At 45.8% G+C, this 20,089-nt stretch overlaps 1 protein-coding gene across 1 annotated transcript in view; it reads right to left on the bottom strand.

Annotated features, from left to right (window-relative positions):
* The window catches only part of adgrl3.1 (adhesion G protein-coupled receptor L3.1), a 123,754-nt gene that overhangs the window by 50,744 nt on the left and 52,921 nt on the right, over positions 1-20,089 (bottom strand). The window contains exons 5-7 of the mRNA XM_056408932.1: positions 18,529-18,638; positions 8,643-8,657; positions 6,832-7,620 (exon numbers count right to left, since the gene is read on the bottom strand). Coding sequence (XP_056264907.1) covers positions 6,832-7,620; positions 8,643-8,657; positions 18,529-18,638 — 914 coding nt within the window. The remainder of the gene's footprint in view (positions 1-6,831; positions 7,621-8,642; positions 8,658-18,528; positions 18,639-20,089) is intronic.

Here is a 20,089-nt window from a genome sequence, read left to right on the forward strand (position 1 = left end):
ATTGCTGTGGTCCTCTGTTGCAGCCGGCACGACTCAAATATATAAAACTTCAATCAGTCTTTTTTTTTAAATCCCAATTTGATTGGAATCCTTCACTTTGTTATGAGCCAATACCACAATTTGAGCATATCGTAATGACGCAAATCCACCAACATCTGTTGAGCTGAAAGTCACTTCTATTCTATGCTACTGGTCAAATTACATTCAAGGGAGAGAGAAAAAGCCCCGGAACTATAATGGACCCGGGGGTGCGATTGTTTTGTCCTCTGCTGTTTACGAGGTCAAGAATAAACCTTCAACTTCCTCGTTAAAATATACGAGCAGTCCTTTAAACTCTTCTTCTGTTCTGTTTGGAGTGATTGAGAAGCTCCGGAACAGCTGGAATGTTCAGAGTATTCTCCTCTCTATCCGGAGTGTGTTCCCGACCTGTAGCGAGCCCTGGGGAAGGTGAGAAAATGGCAGGGGGGAGGGGGGAGGGGGGGGGGGCTGCCAGTAAACTTGTTCCCGGAGTTGTTCTGTCTGTCACCCCAACGACAGGGGCCGCAGAGATGCTGTCAGTCAGCCTGGGGAAGCTGGCGCATGGACATGTGACTTGCAGACAGACAAGTGTGTGTGTGTGTGTGTGTGTGTGTGTGTGTGTGTGTGTGTATGTGTCAGACTGTGTGTGGCGGTGTTGTTTTTGCGTGGGTACGACTGCCTGTCTCCACCTCTGCTCCGTTTGCCGAGAATGCCCTTGTTGACTTCTCACTCGGTAAACAAGAGCGGATCATAAATCCACAAGCGACAAAGAAAGGTAGAAGGCAGGGAGGAGGAGAAGGAGAATGAACTTCCCGACTGGCAAGTTTCCCACATTGGCAGATAGCGAGTGAGAGAGATGGGGGGGGGGGGGGGGGGCAAAGAGAAGCGGGATTTGAGTCAAGATAGAAGTTTCCAAGTATCTATTATCCTGCCTTTTAATAAGATGATTACTCCTTTGCAGCTTTCCTTTAAAAGTTAGTGCCACACACACACACACTCACACACACACACACACACACACACACACACACACACATCCTGGATCCAGAGGGGCAACAGCAAAACGATAATCCTGCGAGAGGACACAAAGCTTTTTTAGGCTGGTAGCGCAGACATTGAATAGGGCTGCATACTGCGATAACGCACTGCCCCTATGGCTGGAATGCACACACACACACACACACAGACACATACTTTTCACTAACTGGCGTGCAAGGCTCGCGGCGTGCGGCTCGAGCTGGCTGATAAGACAGAACAGAGCACTTCAAAGCGGCGATACTTGGGAGATAGAGGACATCCTTGAGTCCCGCTCCAAAATGGCTGCCGGGCCGCGTTCCACCGGCTGACGTCTTCCGCGCACAGTGGCGTGAATGCGCCGCCGCCGCCGCCGCCGCCGCCGCCTTTCCTTTCCCTTCCCATCCTGCTGAGGTCGGAGATACCTGGGGCAAGTTTGACGATTACGTGCAGCTTTCTTAAGTTCACTCTCAATGATATAATGTTTGTGTTTAGTTTAGTTAGTTGTTCTACATCATGATGGAGGGAACCATCAGTATCTCCATTGTCCAGACCATGGCCTCGCCGATCCCAGACATGAGTTGAATTCTTGTCCATTCCATGAGGCCAACGTGGGCGTTGAGCTTTCTGTGTTAGAGATAAAGCTGGCGTGACCCTGTGGCTATTTGATATTTTTCTCTCCATGATTCATCATTACAGCCCATCATGTTAAAATTAGGATTGTATCCATTTTGCGACCCTTTCTTCTTCCATTTTCTTTATTTTAGTTTTTTAAACATTAAAATAATGAAATAGCACAAGCTGCTCTTTTCTGTGTTAAGTTCCCGCAAGGCTGTGCAGGCTTCTCCCTTTCCATCCCAGTTGTCCTGGCGAGGCGCTGCTCAATTTTGGCACGTGATTTATTAATTTATTTTCTGGCAGAGGGGAAGCACGCCGCCGAGGCCAAATGCACACGGAGGGCCCCGGCTGGGGCAATCCAATCGATAAGGACACCACTGCAGGCAGGGAACAGGTGCACCGGCTCCAGGAGAGAGAGGGGTGAGACGACAGGAGAGAGGGGTGAGACGACAAGAGAGAGAGGGGTGAGACTACAGGAGAGAGAGAGGGGTGAAACGATATGTGGGAGAGGGGTGAGATGACATGAGGGAGAGGAGTGAGACCACAAGAATGAGAGGGGTGAGAGGATAGGAGAGAGAGGGGTGAGATGACAAGAGAGAGAGGGGTGAGACGACAGGAGAGAGAGAGGGGTGAGACAACAAGAGAGAGAGGATTGAGATGACAAGAATGAGAGGGGTGAAACGACAGGAAAGAGAGAGGTGAGATGACAAGAGAGAGAGAAAAGGGTGGGACGACAGGAGAGAGAGAGTGGTGAGACGACAAGAGAGAGAGGTGTGAGACGACGGGGGAAAGGGATGAGAGCACAGGGGAGAGCGTGGAGAGCCAACGAAAGAGAGAGGGGTGAGACGACAGCAGAGAGAGGGGTGAGATGACAGGAGAGAGAGGGGTGAGATGACAGGAGAGAGAGGGGTGAGACACAGGGGGCAGAGGGGAGAGACGACAGCAGAGAGAGGGGTGAGACACAGGAGAGAGAGGGGTGAGACACAGGAGAGAGAGGGGTGAGACACAGGGGGCAGAGGGGAGAGAGTGAATTTGGACGAAAGTGCGAAAGACGGCCTGCAGTCGTGTCAGCAGTCATGCTGGTGGACAGGAGAGAGCACTCCCTTTGTGTCACTCCCTTTGTGTCACTCCCTTTGTGTCACTCCCTTTGTGTGGCAGTAATCGGACCGTTTCATTTTGGGAATCATAAGATCAAGTTCTGATTCTTGGATTTGCAAACACAACATTGATTTTTATATCTACAGGTTTTACATTTGGAATTCAAAGGTTTATTATACTTTGAAAACAAAACGAATGAGCCCGCCTTCACTTTTGACAGCTGAATCCTGTCAAGTGGTGTCAGAAGAATGTGCCGAGGGTTTGGCCTAATCAGGCATCTGTTGAGAGAGGGTCTCCACTTCAACCACTAACTCTTGTTATTCCCCCCCACACACACACATTTTAGCCTGCCTCCAACATTTCCTGCACTGCTTAGCCTTGTCACTTGATTGCATTCTGGTGCAGAGGAAGGCAAAAAAGGGAAGAGGGAGGTGCGGGGAGGGTGGTGCAAATGAGTGGAGAGGGGCGAAAGACAATAGGAACGCCACGCTTGACTTCCTGAGGAAATGGAACTATGTGATTCGAGCCATTAAGAGTTCAAAGGTGAACCTCTAATTTTCCGTAAACTAAGGAGAGTGGCAAATGGAGGTCATCTCGATACAACGGTGTATTTAATAGATTACAATAGAATGCCAGCATTTTATTACTCTGCTAATTCAGTCATTCCCAAAGACGAGAGATTTTATCTGGATCGCCAAATAAATAAGCAGAATTCCTTCCATTGTCTTTTACTTAAAATGTACATCTGCAGTTCACCGGACAAAGTTCTGATTCATCAAACGTATTTGACGAATAAACATGGCTGGTTGACCTGCTCTAATTGAGATAAGTGTGAAGCCGACGAAAAAAACAAAAAACATAGAAGAGCAACGTGCGCGAGTCGAAAATCTATTTAGCTTCATCCCTGTTTGCCCCTCCCTTCCCAAGGATGCAGATAATATGAATAATTTTGCGACTTTGTTGGGAAAAAACTTTCTAAAGTGTGGCAAGGCAGGCTGGAGATGATAAATTATTCAAACGTTTCATCGGAGCCATGCCGCTTGCGTAGGGCAGGCCTCTGTAATATGCATGTAAGAAGACATGATGAGACAACTCCATAAACAGTAAAGACTGAGAGAGTGTTTGGGGAGGATGGGGGGGGCGATACAGAGACAAGTGACTTTGACTCTGTGTAGGCCCTTGCCCATGAGGCCTCTATAATATATACATCTGAGGACACTCAATGAAATGGCTTCATGTGATGTGGGAGAGGGCTAGGGCAGATTAAGCCGGAGATGAGGGCGCCGGAGGGAGGAAAAATAAAAAATAAAGCGGGGAAACGAGGCGTTAAAGAAAGATGTCCTGCCATGGTGAGCGCCCTCGTGTTTGTGTAAGGGGCGGGGACAGAAGGGTATTCAACAGGCAAAGAAGAAACACGATTCTTAAGAATCAAGGAAGGAGAAATATGCATTTCAAAAATAAAATGGTCTGCTGCGTGATTCCCAATTCTGATGCTCAAAGCAAACTTCATGTGACTTTTTTTCAGTGGTAATTGGAATTCACGGGATTCAAAGCATTGATAGATATCGTGGAGTAATGTCTCCCTAAGCAGAGAATTAACTCTCGCCTCTTTTTCTTGTGAAAAAGCATAGCTCCACCCCCTAGTGAACTGCCAAACAGTGCAAATATATCAGAATGGCTTCTTTTAAGTGTTCAGTGAGCCGCCATTGTTCGCCAGTTGGACGGACACAACCCGGTAATTGGTACTCTCTGCATTGCACGCCAGTTGCACGCCAGTTGCACTCAGTCCTGAGTGGCCCATTCTTCCTCCACGGCCCATTTCCTGTCTCATTTTCTATCTTTTAAGAAGCCAAAACAAAAAACAGGGCGAGCATTATGCTACATCAGTAGTAAGTGTAAATACTGCGAATGGCCCCTTTCCTCGGCCTGTTTCCTGAACTGAGTATATGGAAAAGACCAAAAACAACCAAAAAATACAAAATAGAACAGGACTGGAACATGGAAAATTTACCTTTACAGTATATGCTTCGCATATTTATACTGATCCTAAGGAGACAAGCACAGACAGAATAGAGCAGAATATAGGGTCTACATTCAACAACAAAATCGGATTTGAATGAATCGACTTTTTTGAAGAATGGGAAAATCATGCAGTTACGGCGGTTAATTTATTCCTTGTCTTCATCGAGTGAGGGAGCGGAGTGATGAGGGGAGTAAAGGAGCGGGGAGGCATTGATTGAATGTATTTATCTCCCTCTGGTCAGCAGTCTGGCTTGTTGCTGTGCACTGGAAGGTCATTCTCAACATTGAATCCCCATTGATCTCCACTTTAGAGACACCCCCAAAGCTTCATTACGTGAGCGACCACACACTCTCAAAGCGTGCACCCATAAACACGGATGCACGCTCATGAATAGAGTGCAACCCGCGCCTCGAGTACATTAGCACGTTCTTTGCACAGGGGCTTGGACGTCATTATGCATGCATAAACAACCTCACACGCTCACACATTTTCCTAGCGAGGGCCCCCGTCTTCACACTGATCGGTAGAAACCAAGTTTAGCGCTGGCTCTCTCTATAATTCCTTGTACTGCGCCTCCTAACTGCGTGTAAGAGCATGCATTAATTCAGACATCATTTAATAAGACACGCAGCCAGACTGCCTTGACCACTCCATAGAAAGGCGCTGAAAGGCAATTACGCTGGGCAAATAGCCCTCAGGCTCCAGGGGCCTAAGCCCTTCCATCCAGAGGAAGGGAGGATGGGAGGGGAGGAGGTTGAAAGAGTCACCCTGGGTTACACAGTATACCTCGCCCTTTCAGTCGGACGCAGCGACGGTGGATCTAAATGGTTCGACCTGCAAACCATAGTCACGACCTCCCCGACCTGGGTTGAAAATGGGTCATGAACAAGCGGTCAACACAACAATGGTACATCATCGTCCTGATAGAATCACCGTCGGAAGCGCGTTAGCAAACAGCTACGTATGTATGCGTCGAGCAGGCTGATGGAAGTACAATATTCCCTCTCCTTTTTTTCGCTCTGTTTTGGTCTCCACCAACTACTACTACACAGTGGTCACCGGCTAGCTAATCTTTGTCTGTATGCTTGCGCTCAGCAGCCGAACAGCCGACAGGCAGTTCGTCAAAGCTCTCAGTGAAGCACAGCGGACTGCTCTCGTGTTGTCGGGGTTCATGTGTGCCGAACTCCATTGGCAGATGTGGATCCCTGAAAGGAGATAAACCTCTCGACAGCAGCGTTGTGTAACTGGGACACCAATGAAGCAAGGAAAACAACAACAACAACTTCAAACAGAGGTTGAAGTGTCCTCAGCCCGTCATCACAAGTGGATGTCCTGTGTGAAAGCGGTATTGGTTCCTGCTCCCTCCAGACACTCCGGGCCGCTCTCGAGGAGTGCATTACGATTAAAGTAAAGCAGCTCGGGGGTGGAGGTGTGGGAGGGGCTAAAGAGAAGGCTGGCAAGTGGTACAGTAAATGCAAGAGGCATTTACTGTATGTAAGGCTCAGCATAATATCATTAGAGATATATTCCTCTAAAGGTGCAGATCAAGGACGAAAGCAGGAACTCAATTTAAACGGCACTCGTGTATCCGGCATTCATCTCTAAAAGTTTTTTTGTTGTTTTGTTTTTTAATTTAGCAGAAAACACGCAGACACCATGAGCGGGCGGGGGGTGGGGGAGCAGTCATAATTGAAAAATCGTGACAGCACAGATGGTGCCTTTCCTTTTTCCTCCTCCTTTAAGTCATTTTGCAGAATTAATTATTAGAGGAAGATTAGTGACTGTAAGTATTCCTTATGTCACAACAACCGAAAAAAGCATTTATCACTGTGAATATTTAAATGAATGGATATTAAAAGCATTTCGGATATGCCAGGGTATTCTATGTGCAGATTTAACGGAATCACATCACAGCCTGTCCAATAAATGTATCTGAGAAAAGTATTTTCCCTTCTTTTTACCCATGATGCTGGGTAGAAAACAAGTCATTGTGAATGGCAGGAGGAGGAGGAAGGTGGGGGAAGGTGGGAAAGGGGCATAGGGTTGAAAGTGGGACCTACCATTGTTGCCGAAGTCCAGCGAGTACTTGACTACGTGGTAGTTATTCCACACGTACAGCAGGTTGTCCCTGGGGTTGTAATCCACTGCGGCGATGTACTGGTAGGAATTCGGGAACGATATGCCGACCGCCACCTCCTTGCTCTTATCCGTGTTGTACATGTAGTCGACTTTGTTCCCCGTCCCTTCGTTGTCGTCGTCCTCGTAGACGGTCTTGACCACGTACAGGACTCCGCAGATCATGAACGCGTTGGACGCGGAGCGCTTGTCGTAGGTGGTGTCCCACGAGCCCTCGATGCGCAGGGTGTAGGGGTTGAGCTGGCTCACCACCACGCGCCCGTTGTTCTGCTCCGTGGCGTAGATCACCCACAGCCCGTTCTCGTCCACCGCCAGGTCGATGTCCGACTTGCCCCCCCAGCGGTACGGCGACGTGTCGTGGTAGTTGGCGTTGGCGATGATGGCCTCGCCGCTCTTGATGCGCGTGCGCAGGTCGAACTTGACGATGTTGCGGGTGCGCTCCTTGTTGAAGAACAGCGCCCCGTCGTAGACGACGAAGCCGGTCCCGTCCACGCGGTGCGGCAGCTTGTAGGTGGTGGTGGGACGGCCCGCGATGAAGTCCTCCTTCGACGAGTACTCCGTGAGCGTGTCCGTGCGGTACGGCGTCCAGGGCATGTAGTAGATCTTGTCCGAGGCCTGCAGCGGGTCTTTGCACCAGGCGCCCGACTGGTGGTCCGACTCGAAGAGGTGCTCGCTTTGGTACACTCCTCGCAGAATGCCGGGGCAGAGGAATACTGGAGGAGCAAATAGCAACGCATTAGACCCGTCTTTACGCCGTGAGAGGGCAACCCTGGCATTGTGTTGCAACTCCAGCTTAACCGCCAGTGAGCTACGATGACACGATAGGCTTATTACTCTGTGTTGTGATTCGGGTGTTGTATTGTGACTGTCATTCTTAAGAGCGGCAACAGCATGCCTCCCATTCTTAGATAATGCCCTGCTCTCGCAGCTAAGAGAAAAAGAGAAAATGGCACATTTTGTTCTGCTCCCCACCCCTTTCTTTCAATTCCCAGCGTCTCCCTCCCTCCCTCTTCGGCTCCTCATTAGTCTCAGCGCTGTTTCTTCCTTTTCCCTTCCCTTTCTATCTCTGTCAGGAGCAACCAACTGAGGAGCCGAACACGCCTTTTATCGCCTGCTGTTTCTGCAATTGTTACAATAATTCATTTCCCACTCGGTTCACGGTATTTCCATCTTTGAATACCGGGGTCATGTTTTTTACGACTGATGAGGGAGACGTGGTAAATTCTGCGGGGCCTTTTTGTAATTTAACTGGAATGTTGTCTCATGCACACAGAGCCAGATGTGAATTGTGGTTTCCCCCCATCAGTCCCCAAGAACAATTTCAGATCCGGCGCAACAAAAAGAAACCGGGGAATGTTGATTGAGTTTCAAAGCATTGGTACCATTTCCATATCATGGAGAAGCATTTTTAAATTCATGAAATTTCAGTGCAGTTCTCTGTTCATTGGCCCCTCATAAAAACGTGCTCGACCCGCGGAGAGTTTGTTAAGGGACATTCTGCCCGATACCATTAATAATATGGCCGTCTAATGAAAACCAGTGTTTCTAAATTGTCTCTATATGCTGAGATCAAGTGGTCTTAAAATAGTAGTTGTGACTTTGAGAGGGATGTGATTCTGCCACAAAGTACAAAACGCCGCAGGCGCCGGCATCAAGAAGTGACACCTCCAACCCAGGATCTTTTAATGCTTTTTATTGGAGTGTGCGTGAATGTAGAACGTGCTCACGGGCTTACCTTTTTGTTCCACTTCTGCACGAGCCATAGGCAGCGAGATTTGAAGAGGGAGTGTGGGGGGTAAAAAGAAAGACAGAGACAGAGACAAGAGAAAAAAAATAGATTAATGATGCAATAATAAGGAAATCATGATAATCCAATCTCGGATCTTCAAAATCATTCTCATATTTCCTCCTAACCTTGTGAGAGCGCCAGGATGCTCTCCACGTGTGATGGGTAATAACATTACGTAAGCGTCTGAGGAGGCTGCGCTGCAACAGGGCAGCTCTCTGACAGTAATGCATCTCGCATATGTCACCGAATCACACACGTGCCATGCAGACACCGAGAGAGGGAGGGGAATACTGATGGAAAAACACTATTCCCAGTAGTTATGGCGACCATCTAGCTTGGGACCAACCAGATAACGAGCTCTTTAATGTATGCCAATGGCGTCGGAGCGACGGAAAACCGGAAAATGTATCTGATCGCACCAAAACGCTTCCTCCGGCTGTCACCCCGCCCTGCGCGTCTCCGTGGATGAGCGTGCAGGGCGGGGGCCGACTGAATGCACTGGTTTGATTCAGACCCACCCCCCACACCCACCTGTCTCTCTCAACACACAATTCCCCGTCCGACTCAGAGAAGTACTTTTTACATCCCAAACCGCTATCCCTCAGAGCTTCCTGCAACAAAACGTGCACACTCGCTCGGAGGCCTCTTAAACTTATGAATTTCATTCCACCTTGTTCCCGGGGGGGGGGGGGGGGCGACATGGAAGAAACCTAATCCAGCAGGCAGTGCCCTTGTGTCTTTCAAGACCGTTAGGGACCTGCTGAATGGAACTGGTCCCCCAAGAGAGGAGGGGAGAGAAGGGAAGGGAAGAGGAGAGGAGAAGAACATTCAGAACGTTTTAATATATACATCCAGATATATATCTATATATATAGATATATATTTCTAGATATATACAGGACTGTCTCAGAAAATTAGAATATTGTGATAAAGTTCTTTATTTTCTGTAATGCAATTAAAAAAACAAAAATGTCATGCATTCTGGATTCATTACAAATCAACTGAAATATTGCAAGCCTTTTATTCTTTTAATATTGCTGATTATGGCTTACAGCTTAAGAAAACACTAAAATCCTATCTCATCAAATTTTAATATTTCCTCAGACCAAGTAAAAAAAAAGATTTCTAACAGCTGAGTGTTTGTCAAGGCTCAGGAAACCCTTGCAGGTGTTTCGAGTTAATTAGACAATTCAAGTGATTTGTTTAATACCCTACTAGTATACTTTTTCATGATATTCTAATATTTAGAGATAGGATATTTGAGTTTTCTTAAGCTGTAAGCCATAATCAGCAATAAATCAGAATAAAAGGCTTGCAATATTTCAGTTGATTTGTAATGAATCCAGAATGCATGACATTTTTGTTTTTTTAATTGCATTACAGAAAATAAAGAACTTCATCACAATATTCAAATTTTCTGAGAGTCCTGTACATATATATGGAGGACTTAAAATGACTTAAGTATAAATAAATAAATGCATGAATAAATACAAGAATAAATAAATAAATGCTTAAATAAATGTATAAATAAATAAATACAGAAATAACTAAATAAATGCTTTAAAATGTATAAATAAATACAAGAATAAATGTATAAATACAGAAATAAATCCAGAAATTAATAAATATAAGTTATAACTCAACAGGACATCATTAAATAAATGTATTTCTTCATTTCTGGATTTCTTCATTTATTTATATTTCTATTAATGTGTCCACACGTATTTCTTCATTTATTTATGTGTGACATTTATGTGTCCGTATATTCAAATGAGCTGGGCGGTCCGAACAACATTGTTGAACAGGATTGGTCAAGTCGGAGAGCAAGACAGAAGCAATCGATCCCTAGCACTTGGACCTGTAGACGAACAGCGTTTATTATGCATTCTTGTCTGTACATTCTAAATACTACTGTTGTTGAGTCACGGAATGTAATTTAAGGATGTTTTCAGCCGAGAAGTTAGTAGTTTAAGCATCAAATCTGTGGTCGGTTTATCGAGATTCAGCCTAATAAGGATATGCGACGGAGATTTGAGGTCCTGCTCGCGGGACCTCTGAGCTCCGGAGCTCCGGGCGCTCAGCGCGCTGTGTGGCCGCCGAGAGCAGCCTGATCGCGGCTAAACATGAGATATAATTAGGTTTTGGATGATCTAAAGAGCACAAAGAGTTTATTATTTATTAAAAGATAACGTTACGTCAATTTGACTGACGTTGTATAGTTATTACCGTTTATTCGTAGCCTACGCCAAACAACAGTGAACACCGCAACACATTCTACTCCACTGTAAAGTATTTTACAGTGAATAATTGGAGGAAATTCATGAGCAAGAACAGTTGATGTGGTGACGTCACAAGACCAGAAAGACCGTCCTGCGTCCTCGAGAGTCCGGACTCCCAACACCAGACTCCCAAGACCAGACTCCAAAGACCAGACTCCAAGAAAACACGAGTCTGTACTCAGTGTACTTGGAAATGACAAACGGCTGAAGTCAATAAGCTGTCGAGGCTAACTTCTGCTAACGGTTAGCTGAGCGAGCCAACTTCAGCGTCATGTGCCAGGCAGAAGTAGTAGAGCACAACACACCAGGTGCATCACACTCCTGTGCTTCAGACAGAGGTTCGGACCGCCCAGCTCATTTGAATATACGGACACGTAAATGTCACACATAAATAAATGAAGAAATACGTGTGGACACATAAATAGATAAATAAATAAATGAAGAAATACAGAAATGTAGAGATATATTTATTTAATGATGTCCTGTTGATTTATAACTTATATTTATTTATTTATACATTTATTTAAGCATTTATTTATTTATTTAAGCATTTATTTAAGCATTTATTTATTCCTATATTTGTTCATGCATTTATTTATACTTAAGTCATTTTGAGTCCTCCATACATATATACTGTATGTGTAAATAAATATATAGCACCAGTGCTCTGCATATTGTACGGTCCATGCATACATCCTTTCAATCCAAAACTCATCACGGAGACGTGTCTTGATACAAACGCGGGACGCGCAGAAGCATGCACACACACACACACACACAAACACACATCAAATCCTCGGCTCATGAAAAATGCATGGTAACTAGTGCGGCTTAGCACATCTCCCCGATAAATAAGCAATCTCTGGGAGGAGATTGTGTTAAACCTAAAACAAGCGTATGCCTGTGTGTGTGTGTGTGTGTGTCTGTGTGTGTCTGCAAGAGGTCGAGGCACACTCGCTTGCACACACACACACACACACATACACATTTAAACAATACAAAGAGACACATTGTGGTTTAGGCGACGGGGATTAATGACACAGAACAACAAGGACTTCGCATCACCTGAGATTCTTCGACAACTTCCCTGAAACGAGGACAGCGGAAAAAAACCTGTTCGGTTCAAGGTTGACAACGACTAATAGATTTCAAAATGAAGAAAAAAAACAAGTATGGCGGCAACAAATACACCAAATGGCAAACAAAATATCAAACAAAATGTTATTCAATTTGTGTCGCAACTTGTTGTTTCGTCAGCATGGGAGACAGTCGTCGCCTCCCCCCCTCCCCCCACTGCCCCCGTTGGCGGTGAGCTCATTGCGAAATTTGGTTTTGATCTCCGTGACAGGGGTACAAAATAAATAAAATATATTTTTCAGTTCGTCTTTCTCTCTACAAATCGAAGCCGTTCATCTATTGGTGGATTTCTGTGTTTGACGGAGTGAATATATACATTAGTTGGTCGGCTGGCACGTTTTGTCGGAAAGGTCTTCCCAAGGTCGTCTTGAGCGCGTGAGAGCGTGACGTTGTGGCCGAGGAGAGGCCTTCTGTGGCGCTGAAGGTTTAGCAACAGGAGAGCGGAGCGATAAACGAAACATGGGACCATGACAACTCAAAATGTCCTCGTTTCCAGGGAAGCGGCAACGAGAGAGAGCGTGTCTTTGAGCCGAGGAACCACTGTTGACGAGTTGTACATGTCTTCCTCTCACGGCTTTGGATGAATATTAGAAAACAACAACACCAACAGAAGCGTTCTGCTGTGACAGTGTGTAGCCTGTCTCCTTTTCATATTCGTAAAAAAAATCAGCAAAATATTCATTAGCATCCGTATTATAGTTTCTTCCAAACTTTAATCACATGAACAGCTCGGATGCCTTCTCTTTCTCTCTTTCTCTCTCTCTTTCTGTCTTTCACTCTCTCTCTTTCTGTCTTTCACTCTCTCTCTTTCTCTCTCGCTCCGTAGCCTTTACACACACTTGCACAGAAGCACCATAAACCCGACTCTAAAGATAATGAGCATTTTTATTGAAAGCATATGGTTTATTAAGTAGGTATTCGTCGAGGAAGAAAGACTGTGTGTGTGTGTGTGTGTGTATGTGCATGCGTTTCTGCATGGGCGCGCCGGTGTTTCCAGCAGACGAGCGGCGACAGCGGCTCTCACCGCCGCTATCTCTGATCTCCGATCAGCTCAGCCCGGCTAAAGCCCAAGGTCGTCCATCGGAACACGGACCGGTTCCCCCCCCCTCTTTCTCCATTATTCTATTATTCCTCTCTGTCCTTTCGTCCTCCTCACTTGCTGGCGTCCTCTCACTCCGTACCCCGTGTCCTTTTTTTATTATCAGTTAATTCATTCTGTCTGTTACTCGTCTTCTGCCCTCGTCTAACCTATTTTCTCTCTCTATCTCCCTTTTGGCCGTCGCTCTTGCTTCCTTTTTGCTTCAGTCTGTCGCTCTCGCTCTCTCTCTCTTTCTGTCTCTTTTGGTTCCTGTCCATCTTTTCCCTTCACCATCTCCGGGAAGTGCACGGTCACCTCGCATATGTGCACGCGCAAACACTCGCATGCAATAAACTATACACACACGCACAAGGACAGAAACCTAACTCTGGGCAAGTGTTTCCACGACAACACACACACACACGCATGTGCACACACATGGGTCTTTCGGCATGTTATCACTATGAAGTCCTTCCAAGGGTCCAATCTGACAGAAGTCTTTAATTGGACAGACAAGAAGGTGATTTTATCTTTTAATTAGCTCTCCTACTGAGCCACGTCTATTGTCTAAAATAGACTGCATGGGTATTGCATAACATATCACTGGCTCTTCTGATTAATACACTAAATGAGGTAGTAGGCTAATTGCTTCATAACGACAGGCGGAGAGACGGGGGGGGGGGTGGGGTGGAGGGGGTTATCGCAGCATGAAGATGAGGAAATGGATAGACACGATCCCAAGCGTTCCCAGACGTCTTTCTTTCTTCTCTTTTTTCAACAGATGACCACAAATGATACGATGATAATCGTCGTATATATCTTTTCTTCTATTCTTTTTTATAGCATTAGCGCATCTGTGGAGATTAAAACGCATCTGCCTCAGAGAAGTACTTTGTACAGTAGTGTGTTAACGTATTGGATATTTATAGTCCGCCTGCAGTGCCATGAAGAAAGTGGACACAGGTGGCTAATTACCGCAAGAGCTAGCTGGGCTAGTTTTGGCATGCGACTGCCAGGCAGTCTCATACCGCAAGGAGAGAGAGAGGGCTCTTCATTTTAAATTAGGAAAAGAGCCAAACAAACCTGCAGTGTAAAAGGGAGAGATGAAGAGCTGTTAAGGTAGAGCGAGCCAAAATAATCTAAAATGAAAAAAAAATAGAGTGTGAAGGGGGGCAAAATTATCCCAGAAAAACTGAGCCGCACATAATTTAATTAGCTGTTTTACAACCCACTTTGCGATTTGTTTACAATATCCGTGTGGCGGGGAACCGTCAGTTGCTGAGGGGGGAAAGCACATCCGCAGCAGGAGGTGGCGTCTCTTTTGGCTCGTTTTCTTTCATCTCCGTGCAGCCGAGTGTCAGATTAGCGACCTCCCGGGTCTCAGAAGGGGGGGGGGGGGGTCAGGTGTTCACACCCAACAACCGGCGCTACCTGGCGCGCTAAACGACGAGAGAGGAAAAACTACTCAACTTGTGGACGTCCCCCCTGCCTCCAGATGTAAATGCGGTGATTTGTTGTCGAGTGTTTTAGGAATGGGACGGTTTCAGTGCGCGCTCGCATATTTCAGAAAGACGAGCCGAGCCCCCTGCTATTGATCCCTTTTTGATTTATGGCATCATTTGCAGACGCATCGCCGCTTAATGTCTCACAAAACGTATTTTTCACAACAGCGACAGCATTGATTTGCCACGTTGAGCGCTGGACCCCCGTTCTGACGTCTGATGAGCCAAAAGTATCTTGTTCACTATGAACACTGTTCCGCCCCTTCAAGGAAATTGATTTCATGAATATTTTAGGGACGCACTATGAGGACTCTATGCAGGGCCTTGCCGTGTAAATCTCGAGGTATTCTGAGACAAAACGATGTTCAGTGCAGAGTCATAGGTCCTAAACCTAGCTGAGAGCATCATTTCATTATTACAGAGCCAGGGGGCAGGGGGTAATAGTTTGAGAAAACAAACCTCTCAATTTGCTAGATTATAAAGTCATAAATTCAGGAGAAATAAACAAGGTCAAAGTGGCGAATATTAAAGCCATGAATCTCTCGTACTCGTACATTTATGAAGAAGAAAAACTCTGATCTTGGCAAATTTACTGGGGAAAGAAATCACGAATTTGCGAGATTCTAAAATCACGAGTTTATTCGAGAAGAATTGAGATGCAATGGCCCGAACAAGTTTCACCTGTTAGGATCTGGAGTTTGTGTCTCGTTTTGTGTCTTGTTTTGAAGTCCTCGTGTCATCTGTCTCCCTGTGATTGTCTGCCCTGTTCCTGATTGTTTCCTTCTGTGTGATTGCTGGTCCCGCCCTCATTGTGTTCACCTGTGTCTCGTTCCCCGTTGTCCAATCCTCTCACCTTGCCTGTGTATTTAAACCCTGTTTGTCTCATTCCCGGTGTGGCTTCGTACTGTTTGGTCCGCGTTTTTGTCGTCCGTTCTGGTTTGTTGGATTAAAGATTGTTTTTTGCAGTAATGTCGGCATTTGGGTCCTCTCTCTCTGCGACAACCGTGACAAGTCATGACAGAACGAAGCCACCAATAATGGACCCAGCCTTCGGTTTCCGCTGCACGGTTCCTGCCTGGCCAGCTTACGCTCATGTTCTTCTCGAGGAGATGTGGGAGTCCCTCCGGGCCCTGGAGTCAATGACGCCGGCTCCAGTCCCCGGTGTTCCGTCACTGGTTCCCGTCCCGATGTTCTGGTCCCCGGTGTTCCGCCGCCGGCTCCAGCCCCCGATGTTCCAGTCCCCGATGTTCCGGTTCTCGTCCCCGGTGTTCCGCCGCCGGCTCCAGCCCCCGATGTTCCAGTCCCCGGTGTTCCGCCTCCGTCCTGCCCTACCCCGGTTCTCTCCGTGTCGTCCAGCCCCGGATCTGCAGTTTGTGTCTCGTTTTGTGTCTTGTTTTGAAGTCCTCGTGTCATCTGTCTCCCTGTGATTGTCTGCCCTGTTCCTGATTGTTTCCTTCTGTGTGAAAACTGGTCCCGCCCTCATTGTGTTCACCTGTGTCTCGTTCCCCGTTGTCCAATCCTCTCACCTTGCCTGTGTATTTAAACCCTGTTTGTCTCATTCCCGGTGTGGCTTTGTACTGTTTGGACCGCGTTTTTGTCGTCCGTTCTGGTTTGTTGAATTACCAGTGTTTGTTTTATACGTCATACTTTTCTTCGCGGCGCTGAGTGACGTCTCATACGACTGGACACACACAGGAGGCCATACAGGTAGTGTATCATCACACCTGATCCAGCCCCAACACTGACATGAAAAGGATCATGACATGATTATTACACACATAATCAGCCTCGTTGTTTATCAGATCCGCATGCAACTTATCTTCTATCGCCACGAGTTGTTCCTGATCTACACCGCTCCCTTCCAGCGATTAATCTACAAGTTTTCTTTTCTTCAAATGACGAAACACGCAGAGAAGTTTCAAAAGGAAAGAAAACACACACACACACACACACACACAGGCCGATACACACACCCTCGATGCTTGCATTGTGTGTGGATTGCGAGTGCGTGTGCATGCCCGTGCCCCGGGCGAGCATCTCGGTGGGGGCATTAAGCCGGTATCAGGTTGTGTTTCCATCTGCTCCAGAGAGGGCTCTGATAGTCCTATTATTTCATCTGCTGGTCATTCTAGACGCCAGGCAGGAGCCGTTTAGCCGGACATAATTGAATGCTTCAGTGTGGAAGATCACCTTCGCCGTGTGCAGGCACCGTCTGGCCAGGCCTGGACGCTCAGACTAAACAGTACAACTTAAAACAAAGTTTCTATGATTTCTGGAGCTAAATAATAACATGATTCCAAAAATATTTTCAATCCAGTCATTTGTTATTATAGGAAGACGGAGGGGGAATTTTTTTAAAACATTTTTTAAGAAGACAAGGCAGTTGACTCGTAACAAATGTCTTCAGAACAACCGCCCCTCAATCCACTTTCCATTCTGTCTTTGGCAGAAAACTAAGATTTACAGATAGCTCTAAATTGAATTTAGATGAATCCTAACCATTTAATCTGAACTCTGCATGTCCTCCTTCCTTTTATGACTTCCACCGCAGAGATGTTTGTAGAAAGAAGAAGAAGAAGAGCAGTGCTTCACGTGGACAAAAAGACACATTTTTGTTTCACAGCACCCACGCTGCCTCTTGTATCTGCGAGGTTGTTCGATGTAATATGGAGTAGTTTGAAAGTGTTCAGGGCAACATTATACATGCAAAAACTGATTGTCAAATATTTTCGTTTGAAGGTTATACTTGGAATCTGCCAATCAAGGTGCAGTAGGTTTATTATTCGATTATTACATTCAGCGCTTGTACTTCTTTTTCGAATGCTATGTCCTGTATAACTGTTCTATAATTTTGACATAAACCATTATTATTATTCAAATTTTTGCTAAAGTTTCCCACTTTTGGTAATGTTCCCACAACTGCCGTGTGAACGGAATGAATTGTAATGCCTTTTTCAATAGAAAACTAGAAAACATTTGAGATTTAGCTTTTTTTGTAAAAGCAGACACAGAAATGTCATCTTTCGCTTTGCCGTTGGACTCTTAGCAGGAATGCAGTGTTAAATAAACATCAAGGGCAAATATATGTCTTTAACTCCACCCTGAATACTCATGTATTTATTATTCAATGAGCTGTAACCTAGATTTTGGGGGAAACTATGCTCATTAGAAATAGTTTAATTTTTTATTTTTAAATGCAAGTTTGACAGTTGTTGGTATATTTAGCAACTACGTCCCATGAACATTTCCCTCCAGTAAATACGACCTCCCAGTCTGTTATTGCGTGGTCAAAGGTCAAGTCACCATCTGCCCTCGTTGGAGCCCATCCGTTTTCCTCGTCCTTCCTGAGTTTCCCAGGGAATGGTGTTATCATAGTGTCCCATTCCCAAAGGCAATGTGACTTTTGCTAAATCTGTATGAAAAACCGTGGGCTTTGTAAGTATTGAGATCTTAAAGATGTGATTATTTCAAAGACATCTGCGTTGAAATCCAGGATGAATGTTGTCACTGATGGACAAAGTCACAGTGACATCATTCATTGGAGTGAGGACTGCGGTCCTTATTTTCATTCATATTCATCGCTATCTTAGTTTTTGACCTTTGCCATCTTGGCGTAAAAATAATCAACCAGAAGGGTCACGGGAGGCTGCAGCTAAGTTCAACCGACCGCTGAATAAGACATTTCTAAGCATTAAAATGTTACAATGGTTCTTAGATGAAAATACGAACCTGTCAATCACAAGGTAGCCCCGCCCTAAAACAGCCTGACCTAAACAAATGAAGAGCACATTGTTCCATTATGAGGATAACAAATAGTCAGAAAAAGGTGTACTTACTGTATGGGACACACTCATATTGGACCTCCAGGTACTTGTATGTGCCGGGGCAGGGGTCGGGGAAGACGTCGGGCCCGGCCACCACCGCACACTGCGTACGGTTGTTGCATCTGTGAGGAGAAGAGACACACATGTTAGCTGAACACACTCTGATGCACAGACGTAGTAAATGCTCAGGAGTACATTTTTAAAAGGCCAAGGCACTCAATAAAACCGAGCACAGACATGCTACACACACAGAGATGTATTTTATCCGCTCGTTCGGTTCACTGCACTCACCCAGACGCTCAAGATCCATCCGGGTTTAAAGGACCCTTTAGGTTGACAAGAGCAGTCATTGTGTCCTAACTGGTACACCTGGAGCGGACATTACATTAATGGAATCCTTGAGTTTGCTCGAGCACAAGGTGGCCCACAATGGCGACTGAAGAGCGGCTGTGCGAAGCCACTTCTGCTATGTGTGTGTGTGTGTGTGTGTGTGTGTGTGTGTGTGTGTGTGTGTGTGTGTGTGTGTGTGTGTGTGTGTGTGTGTGTGTGTGTGTGTGTGTGTGTGTGTGTGTGTGTGTGTGTGTGTGTGTGTGTGTGTGTGTGTGTGTGTGTGTGTGAGCAGCAGTGAGAACAATAACCTATGGCTCGAACAGTATTTTGCTCTAGACTCCAGATAATTTATTTTAATTATTAAGTGTCCTCAGACACACACAAAGTAAGTGTTCCTCACTCTCACTAACGCGGGTTGGCAGCACACACGTCCACATGGTGGGGGGTTCGTGTTTACATTCATCTACAGTCGATGTGCGCCTATAAAAAATGCACACGTGACATCAATGTGACAGTAATTAAACATGCTGGGGGCCCGGGCCTCACAGCCAAAGATGATTTGTCGGCGGATGGCTGGAGACCATAAATTATCACGATGGATGCGTTTGTTTCAGTGACCCGTCCTGGTTTAAATAATTAATTGAAACAACGTGAGTGAAGAATTGCGTCACGTGCGGGGACCAAATGCCCCATTTCAAGAAGACCGTCGAGTATTTTCTTTCAATTAGTACAACCCTCCCGTCTGTCCCTCTTTTTCCCGCCGCACCTGTCAAACATTTACATTTTTTTAAAAAATATTCTTCCATTGAGATTTTTCTTTTTCTTTTTAATGAGCGTGCCCAAACCCCTCAAGTCTCTTTTCTTACAGTATCTGTCCATTTTGCATAATGGAATATGCATGAGAGCTAAGCTAATTTAATTTCAGGTTCAATATTCACTTAAAAAACACAGCGCGCCAACGTAGGCCACACATATTGGTGTATATCGGTGGTCAAAGCGAGAGGGTTTATGGTAGTTTAAAAGGTTTGAAACTCCTATGTGTCACGCTGGCTGTCATATTATAATAACAATACCCGCCAGTCTCCTCTCTCCTCTTCTCCCTCCCTCCATTTTTTCTCGCCTCTAGGCTTTTTAATTTCTTGCCCCAGTGCCTTCATCATCGGTCACCTGTCATCGGTGCAAGTTGTGGACGGGGGTGGCTGGGTGGCGGGGGGGTTGAAAGGACAGACAAACTGAAACTTTG

Source organism: Pseudoliparis swirei, chromosome 24 (genome assembly GCF_029220125.1).
Source record: "Pseudoliparis swirei isolate HS2019 ecotype Mariana Trench chromosome 24, NWPU_hadal_v1, whole genome shotgun sequence".
Taxonomy (NCBI): domain Eukaryota; kingdom Metazoa; phylum Chordata; class Actinopteri; order Perciformes; family Liparidae; genus Pseudoliparis; species Pseudoliparis swirei.